The 14479-nt window shown below is 41.5% G+C and overlaps 1 protein-coding gene across 1 annotated transcript; it reads left to right on the top strand.

Moving 5' to 3' along the window:
• The first annotated feature begins 2206 nt into the window (after window positions 1-2206).
• On the top strand, window positions 2207-7009 carry LOC306915073 (alpha-tectorin-like). Its single transcript, XM_079492318.1, has 10 exons — window positions 2207-2297; window positions 2574-2857; window positions 3113-3384; window positions 3525-3644; window positions 4069-4253; window positions 4679-4839; window positions 5100-5351; window positions 5579-5738; window positions 6288-6387; window positions 6650-7009. The coding sequence occupies exons 2-10, from the start codon at window positions 2742-2744 to the stop codon at window positions 6781-6783; spliced, it is 1500 nt and encodes a 499-aa protein (XP_079348444.1). The 5' UTR covers window positions 2207-2297; window positions 2574-2741; the 3' UTR covers window positions 6784-7009.
• Window positions 7010-14479: the final 7470 nt, after the last annotated feature.

Below are 14479 nucleotides of genomic sequence, written 5' to 3'. Positions count from 1 at the left end.
TTTCAGCGTGCCATTGCCAATAGAGACCGAACATCAGTAAGTATTTATTTTGCATTGTCTCAGTAAAACAAACTCAACAAAATCAATTTGGTGCTTTGTTTGTTTTTGTTCAATGTAATTGCATGCGTGTTACATAGTATTTATTTGTATTTATTTTTCAGACTTTCCAAGCAGTGTTGATCTTTGGAGACCGGTTCACATTTGTATTGATGAACTATTTCAAAATAGCCTCAACTTCTCTAAACATACAGGTGAGAACATTTAAAAATGTTGAATGATAACAAACGTATCTGCTTTCACAGATGCTAGCAGAAACACTTGACCACGTAATTCACAGTTTGTCTTATACAGTATGTGCACTATAGAGACATACATGCATGCACCTAGGCTGTACAAAACTTCTACACATTGACATTTCCTTGTGTTTTTCCAGGCTGGCTATGACACGATCAACTCCACACATCATTTCACCATTGGATCATCCTTCCCCGATCAAACCAGCGACTATTTAAATTTACAAAGAGGCAGCAATGTAAATGTCACTGGCCGTTGGGCTTTTCGCGTTGACGGTGGATCCAGTGGCTGCACTTTTCATGGTAAAAACACACAAATACAACAATCGGATGAAAGTGGTCTTCTTTTCACAAATAGCTTACCTGAAACAATGTATCCATGCACTTGGCAGTTGGCATGGTTGTGCTAACGCCTTCAACTCAACATCAGGTCAATGACCGGGTTGTTACAGACAGCCATGATCTAATGAGCTCTCAAAACATCTAACTATACTGTGTACACAACGCCATATAGCCCAAAGTCTGCAAATAAAACATCTAACTATACTGTGTAAACAACACCATATAGCCCAAAGTCTGCAAATAAAACATCTAACTATACTGTGTACACAACGTCATATAGCCCAAAGTCTGCAAATACTCGGGTATGGACTAGTAAACATGTATTTTCAGTTTGTTTATTACACCACCGAATAATGTGTTATAAAATACAACTTCAGGGAGATATACGTACACACACACAGGCACAACAATAATAATACCATTACTGCGTCAAAAGTAATCAACAAACTCTACTATAAAAAATGGTCAAACAATTGGCCAAATTGTCAAATATTACCTAAGAAAGAGCCATAACTTATAGCCAATCTATATGTTCATGTGAGCCTGTAGATCAGCTATTTTCACAATATTTAGCTGTGGCACCGAGTCAAACAAAATGTAATGCCTCAACTCCTACAATTCCAAGTGCTTGTCAGAGTGGGGGCGTCCCCATTTCAATTATGATTATTTTGGGGGGTCGCAGCCTGAAAAGATTGATAATCACTGGTGTTGAGGACCACAATATATCTTAGGCCTTGTATAGACAGCTGGCTTCCAGCCACGTTGTAAAACGATGTGATATGTTGTCATCACATCACTGTGATATCACTCCAGCATTTTTAGAGTTTTGGACAAAATCTTTGAGTAGCAGAGTTCAAGATTCAGGCCACTAAATACATTGGCTTTTTATAGTGCCACCATGAGGCCCATTTCAAAACTATTCAGAGGTTGAATTCCCTAGCCCACCGCTAGCATCCACCACAACTAATTTGACACTGATAAGGGTAGTAATTTGTGAGATTAGTCACACAGAGAAAACAAACTTTTATAATAATCATAATTCCGGCCCTGCCTTTGACACGGAATACCCATCTACCCAAAAGAACGGTGTCTGTTACAGTACATGAGTGGCTTTATCCTGACCTTTTGATTTGTCGTCAAGGTTTCCCTGTCCAGTTGGGTGACTCCTTCTGGAGTGACAGCGCTTGCCATGAGTTGTGCAACTGCACCTCAGAGGGCCTGCAGTGCCACAGGCAATCCTGTGCCCTCTCCCAAATCTGCTTTGGTGATGCTTTCCAGTTCTCCTGCAAGACAGTTCCTAGCCTTCCTACAACCACAGTTCCTAGCCTTCCTACAACAACAGTTCCTAGCCTTCCTACAACCACAGTTCCTAGCCTTCCTACGGAGCCTAGCCTTCCACGGAGACAGACACAGACCTGCACTGTGTGGGGGGACCCCCACTATGTCACCTTTGATGGTGCACTGGCTCATTTCCAGGGCACATGCTCTTACATCATCAGTGAGAGTGTGAATCGTATTGCCACTGAAACTGGGTTCAGAGTGGTCGCGACTAACAATCACCGTGGCAGCAATCACGTTTCATTTGTGTCAGCAGTGGACATATACCTGTCAAATCAACAAGAGACAGCCCATGTCAGGATTGGAGCCAACAGGATAGTGAAGGTAAATGCATTGTTAAGGTGAACTAATCCAACCCATCTAATTTTGCTACAATCTAATGGGCAAAACAGCAACACAGCTGCAGATGCAGCTAATAAATAATGGGCTTTGAATTTAGCTGTATTATTAATTGTAATTGTATTAGTTGCAGCTGTGTCAGTGCACCAAGGTCAACCTAGTATTTTAGATGCTTTGTTTTTCCTCCGATGGCAGAAAAGTCACAACATTGGGGTGTTGTGAATGATATAATATTCATTCTCTTTCTCTCTTATATTCCAGGTTAACAACAGTGATGTGTCTCTCCCTGCCACTGTGGGCAGTCTAGCTCAGGTGGCAAGTGCTGGATCTTATGTAGTGGTCAATGCCAGCAATGTGATTGTCCAGTTTGATGGCCGGAGCACTCTGTTGGTCAGAGTGGGTCAAAACCACCGCAACAGAGTTGTTGGCATGTGTGGTAACTTCAATGGTGACCCTGCAGATGACAAGGCCTTGCCCGACGGCACAGTGGCACAGAATGACAATGACTTTGGTGATGGCTGGAAGTCTCCAACCAGCCGTACTGGGTGAGCCAATGAAATATTTCATATTTTTATGTTAATAATGCGTATTGCGTCATGAGGAAAACCTTGAAAAAATTTGCCAAAGTATAAATTAGCTATTAGACTAATTTATACTTTGTCATACAAACTACATGCCGAAAATAATAGATTTTAAGCTGAGAACCGTCATGTATTGTGTTACTGTCGCATGAGCGATGTGGCCATAAAGAAAGAATATGACATAAGAGCCTGAACCTCCCCATGTCCTGTCCTTGATAGATGTGGGGCCACAGATGACAGACCTAGAGAGGAGAACTGTCGCTTCAGAGAGGAGTACTCACAGCTGTGTAGCATCATCACCAACACTACTGGCCCGTTCAGCACCTGCCACCTGCACTCTGACCCTCAGCCATTCTTCACTTCCTGTGTCTATGACCTCTGCCTCTACTCGCCGGCCAATGGCATGCTGTGTTCTGCTGTCTCGTCCTATGAGACAACCTGCACAGTCTTGGGGTTGGAAATCCCTCAGTGGCGTGCTAATTTGCAGTGTGGTACGTACAGTAGACAGTAGACACTGTATTGATGATTAGCCAAGATAACACGAAGTCAAGGCGAATGTTTGAAAAAACACATGTGTAGCCAGCCACTTGTCATAGTTGTGTTAAATTGTGAAGTTATTTTATGACCCCAGCGGAGACAGACCCCTGTGAGGAACTGGACTGTGTCGAGCATGAGTGGTGTGGGGAGCAGGATGGCATCTACGGCTGCTTCTGTGATGAGAACCACCATCGCCGCAACAACGAGAGCTATGGTAAAGTACAGGTCACACTGAACAACTATGATGAAACTGGTCCGTCTTTCAATATATAATAGCCTAATAGTTTAAAAGTTTTTTTAATGTTTTTCTTGTGGTTTTTGCCTTTATTTAATTTTTTTGATGGAGGGATAGACAGTAGGCTGACAGGAAATGGGGAGAGAGATGGGGGGGTTACATGCAGTAAAGGCCGTCTGGATCGGGAGTCGAACCCGCGGCACACTGCCAGACTGGATTACCAGCCAAGGTGCCTGGACCGCTGAGCCACAGGCCACGGCCAGGTTAACAGTTAATTACATGAATGCAGTTGCTTTGACAGTGGAATGGTTGGCGTCTGAATTGTTAGAGTCCTCATCATAGTTATCCTTATTGGTGTATTGCATTATAACATATACTGAATATTCTTATCTCTCTTCCATAGATTCATTTGTCTCCTGTGCCAGTAGTGCAGGCAACATGTCCCTGTCCCGCTGCCAGTTGTTTGAAGCTGGCTTCTATCCCAAGGATCTCCACCTCAAGGACTCATCCTGCAAAGGGACTGTCCAGGATGGAAGGCTGGTGTTCCACTTTGATAACAATGCCGAGCAGTGTGGGACAGTTCTCTCGGTAAAAATGTCCAAAGCCTAGAATGATTTTGTTACAGAACTGCTACAAATATCAACATAGTAGATACCTGTATACAGAAACAATATTCTTTATAAAGCTGGAATCCTATATACAGTGTAATATGATTCCAGTTGTTTTTAATAGTTAGTACATGGACTTTATTTCAAGTCTTTATGGAATTGTGTTTTTTCAGCCAAACATAATGGATGTTCTGTATACGAAATATATAAAGCATCTATTGAACACATTAAATTAACCTAAGAATAAATAACTCCAGTCGCTAAACAACTGCAATTGCTAATTCATGCTTTGTCGGATGACCCTTTTGACAAGTATAGCCAGATACAGTAAGTGTCGGCCGGACACTTTTAAGTATAAATTTAGCATTTACATCCCTAATACTATTTTGTAATCCCACCTGACAGAGCAATGGGACCTACTTCAAGTACGACAATGCCATCCAGGGTGAGTTCGACGCCACTGATGACATCATCAGTCGCCAGAGGACCGTCCAGATGCCTTTCAGCTGCGAGTACCCTCTGACACAGTCTCTGTCTATGGATGTCGGCATTAACCCCATTGAGAGGTGAGAGCCTCACATGCCATTGCCCCTTCCAATAACTCATTCCACTTGACTACAACCCCCTTATTTCCCATAAATCCTGCTATTAGAAGGTGGCAAGCTATTGTAGTGGTTATCCTATCCTGTATAGACAAGGTCACACAATTACTACTTTCCCTTTTTGTATATTATATTGTTTGAGTCTTAAAAAGAAATGGTAATAGCAAATAATTCAATCTTATGTTTCACGTTATGTCACGCCTCCTTGTTTGTTTTTTCTATAGCATTGTGACCAAGAGACTTCCATCGGGGTTGGGCCGTTATCAAATGAGAATGGTCCCATTCTTGGACGCCGGCTACCGCATCCCCTACACTGGTGAAAGTAACATGGACGTGGAATTAGACCAGAGGATGTACATCGAGGTGCGATCGGAGGGTATTGACAAACGACAGATCGCCACTGTTCTGGACTCCTGCTGGGCCACGCCTGTCAACAACGCCAACTATGCTGTCCGTTGGGATCTCCTTGTTAGCGAGTAAGAGAGATATTTTGTGATTTCAAGTGATGAGTATTAACACTGGAAACTGATCCCTGCATCTATACATAACAGTAATTATTCAGTGTTAGCTTCACTCTCTATTTATACATATCCATTGGCATTTTTAGCACATATAAATACCCTCCAAAACTCCCTTACCTTTCAATCCTATTGCTTACACGATAGATTGCTTAATAATCACAATGGTCTTCCCTGTGGTCCAGGTGTCCTAATGAAGAGGACACTACAGTAGAACTGGACATGAATGGTGTCTCCGACGTGGCACGTTTCTCCTTCAGGATGTTCACCTTCACCAACTTCTCCACCATCTACCTGCACTGCCAGATCCACTTGTGTGTGCTTGGCAGAAACGACTGCACTGCTGTATGTATTTGTGTGTGTGTGTGTGTGTGTGTGTGTGTGTGTGTGTGTGTGTGTGTGTGTGTGTGTGTGTGTGTGTGTGTGTGTGTGGGGGGGGGGGGGGGGGGGGGGGGATAACATTCAATATTATGTACTGTGTATGGTTAAGTGACACACGTGAAATTAACATTGGCTTCAAATAACCATCAACAATTTAGGATTAAAGGGAATTATGATATAATGTAATGCAATATGTTTCCCCCAAACTCATGACTGCTTCTCTGGCCAGACTCTTGGCTAAACAAAAAAAAATGATTATGTTTAGGGGAAAACTAAAGGGTCCTTAATATTGCCCTTGCCCTATTTGTATCCGCAGAACCCACTTGCTATTCTGTTATTTTAGTCCAGTGGCTCATTCGTATGACAAAGTATACAGTAAATTGGGGAAAAAAAGTGTCTTTGTGCAAGTGTTCTTGCTTAATGTAAATCGCTCTGGATTAATAGCGTCTGCTAAATGCCTAAATTGTAAATTGTATCAGCTGTGTCTCAAATATAAATGTCACTTTCCTGCAGCATTGCTACCCTGGCTACCAAAAAAGAAAACGCAGGGACGTGTCCTATGACACTGCAGGCATCTCCGTTGGACCATTAACCTGGACAATACAGAGTGGAGGTACAGTTATCTTATTTTTATGGCGCATTTGGTCATTTCCATAAACCCAGAGATGGCAATACAGCAGTGGTTGGGGCGCACACACACACACACACACACACACACACACACACACACACACACACACGCACACGCACACGCACACACGCACACACATATTATATATATATGCTGCCATACAGCACTATAAATAATATTACTATTGAATATACATTCCATATACTGTATCTGATTTGATAATATTTAGTTTTTCCGTTTCCAGTTGCACGGCCGGTTAGGTCTGTGATAAAGGTTTCCGACCCTCGTCTCCAAGGCTCCCACTCCACAAGTCTCCACAAGTTGTCATCCCTGCTGATCCTGCTGGTCACTTTACTGACTGTTGCAACCCTGTCTTAAGAAGAGAACCCAGGTTGGCCTAGCGGTCCGGGTACCTAGGCTGGTAATCCAGCCTGACAGCGTGCCGCGGGTTCGAGTCTGATCCCTACGACCTTTGCTGCATGTCTTCCCCCCATCTCTCTCCCTCTTTCCTGTCAACCTACTGTCCCATCATAGGCATCCGTCCGTCAGTGATGACGAAAGCCCAAAAAATATCTTTAAAAAAATAAGACAACACACAAACGCACGCATGCACGCAAACACAAGGTCCTCATATCAGTCCATCTGAGAATATATAAATGATTTCATATTTTGTCATAGACATTCAACTTTCCATTATTTTTTTAATCCAAATAATCTAGAGGTATGTAACTAGACATTTCTGCCTTCCACTGGGTCAGTGTTGTACGCTTAATATGAAGGACAAATATAATAAAATTAAGTACAGATATGATATTTTTAAATCATTGCATTACGGTAATTTTCAAACCTTTCTTGGTGGAGCATGCCGTTTTATTTACATTTTTATTTTGAGAGTAAATGTGAAATGAAATTTTTTGATGATGATGATGATGATGAAAAGTTGTGATTATTCTCTAATTACAGCATGCAAGTAGCTATGACTATACATGTACTTGCTTCATGAAGGAAAAGCAACAGTAGGGGGCAGCACAAGTTAAACCACAGAAGACAGCATTGCCTTCATACTATGATGATGATAATGATGTATCTGCTCAAAGCATTTTAAGTGATTCTTTTTACTTAGCAAATGTCTAAATGTTCATCAATAATCATAATGTAAAAGACACACCTCTTAATTTTGGGGGATTTTGTTTTTCTTCTGAAAACAAGTGAATTCTTCAGTGTGAATTCTAAATCGCCTTTAACCACATGTACCCTAGCATGTCATAGCCAATGAAAATATGTTTGCTTGTGAAAATAGGTAAACATTACACGAAAATAGCTGATCTACAAGTTCACAACACATTGAGCTTGGAGAGATTAGCGAAGAGAGATTGTGATTGTAGATCACAAAAACGGGGTCAGGGGTGAGGGTATACCCAGTCAACAATCTATAAGGTTTTAAGTGATTAATGATATTCATTCATTACTTTGTATTTTTTGTCGAGCACTTAACAGAAGGAAATTACATGAGTATGGGGGGAAAAAACACCCATTCAAAAACAACAAGGGATGGGAAGAAATAAGATTGTTAATTTGGATTGTTGTTTTTGTATTCATTCTGCTGTCCTCGCTCTGTCTGCATGTGTGACAATAAAACAAGTTATTAAATTACAACATAACTAATTGAACCATGTGTATGCTTGATTGCTTGGTTTGTTTATCACTAAAAGGATGTTCACATTGTTGTGATATGTGATATGATTTATAACAGCCACTAGAGGGCAATGATGTTGACTGTGCCACAGCTATATCAAGGCCACACCTACAAACATTTCTAGATCTTAGGCCTATCTCACAGACTTTCCCCGCCCCCTTTCCACGCCCCCTTTTGGAGCTAGTGGCGATAGCGTGACGTAACTCCATAGACACTACATGTTAACAGAGTTAATTTAAGAAGTCTACAACTTTTGTTTTCTCAAGGTAAGGTTTGTTCTATCTGTTCGAGCTGATTTACCATCTTGTTTGCTTCATAATAATATTGGTCTGTCACATTTTTACATTAGGAAATGTACTTAGATTCTCCAGAGAAAAAAACGTGTAAATGCTAATGTTAAATGACACCACTAGCTACCGGAAGGGGGCTTGGAAAGGGGGCTGTGACATAGGCCTTCTCAAGGGCCATATTTTGACTAGGGTACCAGGCTGGGGGCCGAGTCCCACCCCTATAACCAAACTCATTATTAAGCATTATGATGAGAATATGCTCCAGGCTCCACCTGAGAGTGTGGTGGAAGTGAGACAAAAGAAAAAAGGTGGGGCATACTCTTTAAATGCTTAACACACACTTGAGCTGAATGACAGTATGGAACATTCCTAATGACATTCAGAAGATAATTGTCTCATGCAGAGGTATACCCTTTGAACTCCACTCTAACTGTGGAACTAATTACAAAGCAGGTGAGGCAGAGTTATGAAATGACTCCCATACCAGGCCATATGGCACCAGACTTGAAGCAGCAATTGGCTCGTACACAAGTTACAGTCCAATTCAATCCTGCATCTGCCCCACATTTCGGTGGAAACTGGGAACGAGAGATCAAATCAATAATACAAATATTCTGTGTTCTTCTAGGAAACAACAGAAACATGCAGTCTTACACACAGTCCTGATACAAGTAGAATGCATTCTGAATTGAAACTACATTTCCTCTTACCTTGCTGACCCTGCCTGACTCAATCTATAGAGGGTATGCGTGTGACATCATCATCAAACCTGGAAGTTATGCAGGAATGCCTATACTGAGTGGCAAAAAACTACTTTCTGGCCTTGACAGCCCATGCATCCAAACAAAAAATTCCTATCTGATTGCATTAAACAACATTAAACAATGTTAAACTCACTTTGTCTGTTGCTTTGCCACTCAATTTGCCACTCGATGTGCCATTCACTTTAAGCATGCGCATACGCTCTATTGTTCAAGTGAACTCCTTGGCAAAAGAAGATGGCGTCACAGACAGACAGTCAGACTGATCAGTTTTGGTCAGCCCTTTATTCGATTCTACCTGCCAAACCTTCAAGCCAGGCACAAATAATAAATGGGAGACTGACACATAAATGTGTGAAGAATGTATATGTATTTCCTGTCCTGGTATGAGTATTGAAAGAAAGTGAAACATAACATACTGGGTGATAACAAGGGAATATCGGTTAAAATATGATTGAATATTTAACCCAGAAATGTAGTGTACGGAAAAGATGTTTTGTTTTGATGATCATTAATTTTCTGTTGACAAGGTTTGATAATAGGGGGAGCTGTGGGGAAAAAGCATGTTAGCAATAGTTCCAGGAACATCTATAAAAGTATACAGGAAGGGAGGTGGTGGTTTGTCAGAGAGACTCTTTAAAGCCAATACTAAGCCATAATCAGACAGAAATTGATAAACCACAGAGTAGTGGGGCCGGAAAACATTGAGATCTGGAAGAAGAAACGTTTGGTCAAGGAACATTTCTGAGGGTTTTGCTCTGAATCCCTTCAGAGCTTTTGGACAAAGGAGAACCTGCTGTGGCCTCCTGACTTGAAGGTTGGGTGAGGAATATACTTTATTCCCTTTTTGAGCAATGCATTGCCTTTTTATTGGATGACTTAATGGATGTTAACTATTAAGAGTAAATAAGTAAGAGAGATTCACACTTCTTTATGACTGTTGGTAGGGCATATTCCACATTTTTGTGGCATAGCAGGAGAATGAATTTAACTCCTTTGTTTGAGCCAAATCTTGAAAATGGAGCTCCCTCTGGTGTTGTGATTGTAGAATTCATTGACGTTTTTGAATGGTAGTTAAGACACGTGCATTGGTGTCAATGAGTAATGTATCTTGAAGACCATGCCCATTGCAAGTTGCTGTATTCTGTCCCCTTAAGCTCTGTACCCTGAGCAACCCCACCCTAGCAAAATGAGCAGGGTAAATAAGTTGTAGATGTAAAGCCAAACAATGTTTTGTGCCTTGTTTTTAAGGCCTTTGTGGTGCTATAGCTTAGGTGCATGCTTAGTCGAAGTGACATTGGATGCTCAAAGTATTCTTACTGAGTGACCAGTGAGGAGTTCCTGTACAAAAATCTTGTTCTTTGGTTGACTTTTTAGATTTTATTTGGATCTCTTTTAGCCTATCGGCTAATCTTCCAAGAGTCAATCAAAACATTACAGAATACATTAATTTTCTTTTTCAATAATATTTTTATTGACTTTTTTTATAACATACATTACATACAATACATTCACACACACTCACACACACAGATATTGCACTTGTATAAACCAAACAAAAAAATAAAACATTTGTGTAGTTTTCTGTTTCTTTTCCTCTTAGATAATAGTCTGTATAGTATTCCTATATGTCTCCCAACGCTGGACAGAATACATTACATTACAAAATTGTAAATAGCCTACATTACAGAATACACTAATGATAAAAACAAGTATCACAGCATACAAATACATATAACATGCACGGACACGCACACACACACACACACACACACACACACACACACACACACACACACACACACACACACACACACACACACACACACACACACACACACTGTGCCTTTTTGATTACTTTAGTGTCCATATTTTCAATGGAAAATGGATGGATCCATACGCATGTCATATCTACAGTAGGTCAGCATTTAGCACTAATCTGAACCACAACAATACATTTGACTGGGATGCTGTAGTCGTAGTGCATGAACACAATGTAAACAACAATACAACAGGATTCCTGGGCAAAAAACGTTGTGTCTATGAATAAAACCTAATTATTCTCCTATTAAGCTCCTAATTATTCCCAAGTTAAAGTAGATATTATTTAACGGACGGAGAGTATTAGAAAAAAAACAAGGTGTGATTCAGCATTCTTCAAATGGAAAACAACGAGGCAAGTAATTAACCACATGGACATTCTCACCCGCCACACACACACACACACACACACACACACACACACACACACACACTGTGCCTTTTTGATTACTTTAGTGTCCATATTTTCAATGGAAGGCCTAGCCTCTAAAATGCAACCCAGGTCACTCACTTTTACTGTGAAGCTTGTAAAACCTTGCCGAGGGTTTTTTGTGACCCAAAGAGACTGGATTAGTTTTACCCAGGTGTAATAGTTCGTTATCAGCGAGCCAGGTGCAGATTCTACCAAGTTCAGAGCTAATGGGCTTTTTCAACCTGTAATGTCCTTGTCCGAGACCAGCAGAGCAGAGTCATCTGCGAACAATAACAAATAGACCATCTTGCCATTAAGTTCATGTGGAAACTAGCCACAATTTGCAATTGACAGCCCATACATCCAAACAGACCTATCTGATTGTATTAAACAACGTGCTCTGGTCAATGAAGCAGCACGCAAAGAACCAACAGGAGCTGCGCAGCACCGCATGCGAGTCTGCATACAAGGGTATATGACGGGTTAAGAGGCCACACAGTCAGTCAGCTAATAAAATATAGCTATAAAACTCAACTTAGTTCATTCAGGGCCTGTTAGTAAGGTCAGAGGTACTGTAGAGTTCACAGTTCAGACAGTAGCAGGTCTTGCATCAGTGTTTCCTTTTCAGCCCGGAGCTGTACCAGTGATACAGCTCTGGGCTGAAAAGGAAACACTGATCCAAGACCTACTGTATCACTATAGTCATGCAGGTCCTGCCCATCGTCCATGATGCAAAGTCCACCGGTGCCTTGAGTGGAACTGCAGTTTTTGTCCACTTACTTCATAGGTTATTATATAAGCAAGGGAAAGAAACAAAATGCAAACCAACAGTGAGAAAAACTAGAATGACACGTATCTGCTTTACGATTGTCCTGCGGGCTGACTGCACCTAGATATTTGTAGAATGCTTAAAACCATGCTCTGAACCATAAAGCCTAGAGTGAGAGGGCAGTTTGTTAACTATAGTGTTGTGGCTATGGTTGTAAAGAAGATCTGTAAGTGATTAGCCACAATCAGCTTTTCTGTAATGAGAGTGTTATGTGAATTAGCGTTGATGTTTGTAAACCTATTTTTAAGTAGCGGCCTAGTTTTTTCATTTTTATATATATGTTTTTCACGATTTTTGTAACCCACTTTTTCAATTAAAAAAATGGGTTGTCTAATGTAATCCTGGGCACTACACTACCTCCGCCAACCTGGAGAGAGCAACGGACTAACATCATGCTTCCTTCTATGCATGAGGAGTCCAATCCGCTTCCTTTCACCTGACAGGAAGCGGAGGAAGAAAGGAACATGTTATTCCAACCAGTTCCTTTCCCCTTCCATCAGGTGCCCGATATGACCAGGGCAGGGGAGGCAGTTTAGAGACCAGGATTACTGCATGTTTTATGTGAGGGTACCTACCCTAGGGGACATATGGGGAGAACATGCAAACTCCACACAGAAATGCAGGCCCTCCCTCCCCTTTTTCCAACCCCACCTAGAGTATACATGTACACTACAGTATGAGCACTGATGACGCAGAGGAGAGAACACGCCCCCAGCATCCTCAGCGGGAATTGAACCCAGGACCTTCTAGCCAGGGGGCTCCGGGGAGGATAGGGGAGCTTTAGCCCCCTCTGGTGGTGGCTTACCTCCCCCTAAGCCCCCCCCCCAATTGACTGACTTCTATGTAAACCAAAATTCATTAGTCCCTGCTCTAAATACCCAGCCCCTCCCCCATAATCCCCCCAGTCACAATTTTCTGGAGCCGTGGCTGCTTCTAGCTGTGAAGCGACAGCGCTACCGACTGCACCACCGTGCCCCCAGTGTAGTTGGTTGATGAGTAACTTCCAAGGCTCACGTGGTTTATGTTTTCATCAACTTTATAATCAAGATGTGTATATATATATATTGTTTTGCAGATCTGGCCATGGCAGTTACGTTTATTTGTATGCCTATTGCTCTGTTTTGGGAGTTTCACATGGTGGGTTTCCTTGTTTTTTCAATTAAGTTTTTTATTCAGCATAGAAGAGGGGTATAGACAGGGAAAAATGCAGTACATATATTATGCTTCTTTTTCTATTTTTGTTATTGAATTGGGTTGATGCAGATAGTTACAAAACTGAAACAAAACAGTTTCCTTGTTGAAGCATTTGGTGAGCTTAGACATTTATGAACTTCAGAGCATCTTTGTCTCCGACTTTCATAGCAAGCAGTATGTCCGAATTCACCCAGGGCTCTGAGCGGGCTTTAACCCTGATGATTCTCAAGGGAGCCATGCTATTTAATATTGATAGGAATTTGGTTTTGAAGCGGAGCCAAGACTCTTCAACCTGTGTACTGTTCATTCAATGTCATCACTGTCCATCTCTGTACCGTCAAACTATAGGTATGTTTCATGTATATTTCTTGCTGTTAATTAAATGTCTTGCTCAGTAAAGGTGTTTAGCATTTAAATCCCCAGTTTTCCGGTCGCAGTGTTCCTGTACCTCTCACGTAGGCTTCTGTAGATGCCTCTGATATTCGGTGCGGAAGAAAAGTAGACAACCTGCTGCTAGTCTTGCAGCTTTTCGTTTGTTAGACACGTATTCATTTAAATAGGTCACAGCCAATAAATAGGTCATGTAGTTTGTCATGTAATTTAGTCATTTCACTTCTACAGCTGCTAGTTGAAATCTCTCCTTTCAGCTACACACTTTGACACACATCATGCCAGGCTGTCACGCATAGCTTGGACTTGCTCAATTTATTGCATTTTACCAGAATGGACTAGTGTTGGCAGACACTGCTGGTGTGAATTCAGCATAATAATAATAATATCATTTAATTTGTCTGATATTACAAATCTCTTAATGTCTGCAAAAGTAGTTCGACATTCTGATTAAAACCATTTGTTTTCTCTCATTTCAAAATCAGTGACAAAACGTGCGGACTGTGTGGGAACTTCAACGGGAACCAGAATGACGAGTTCCTCACGGCTGCTGGACTTGTTTGGCAATGCCTGGAAGGTGACCAGCGACTACACCTGCAGTGAAGGGTGCGGTGCTTCCTGCCCGCGCTGTGCTAACGAGGCGACAATGATCAATGTGACATGATCCAAGCCTCTGAGGGC

This window comes from Electrona antarctica, assembly GCF_951216825.1.
Source record: "Electrona antarctica genome assembly, chromosome: 22".
Taxonomy (NCBI): domain Eukaryota; kingdom Metazoa; phylum Chordata; class Actinopteri; order Myctophiformes; family Myctophidae; genus Electrona; species Electrona antarctica.
This window is presented reverse-complemented; position numbering and strand designations above follow the sequence as displayed.

What these genes read in the sequence shown, in the direction of transcription:
- LOC306915073 (XM_079492318.1), top strand. Translation starts at nt 2,742, where the DNA reads ATGTGTGGTAACTTCAATGGTGACCCTGCAGATGACAAGGCCTTGCCC. An exon ending in CCGCAACAACGAGAGCTATG is followed by an intron (nt 3,645 to 4,068) that starts GTAAAGTACAGG and finishes TCTCTTCCATAG; the next exon opens with ATTCATTTGTCTCCTGTGCC. An exon ending in AGTGTGGGACAGTTCTCTCG is followed by an intron (nt 4,254 to 4,678) that starts GTAAAAATGTCC and finishes CCCACCTGACAG; the next exon opens with AGCAATGGGACCTACTTCAA.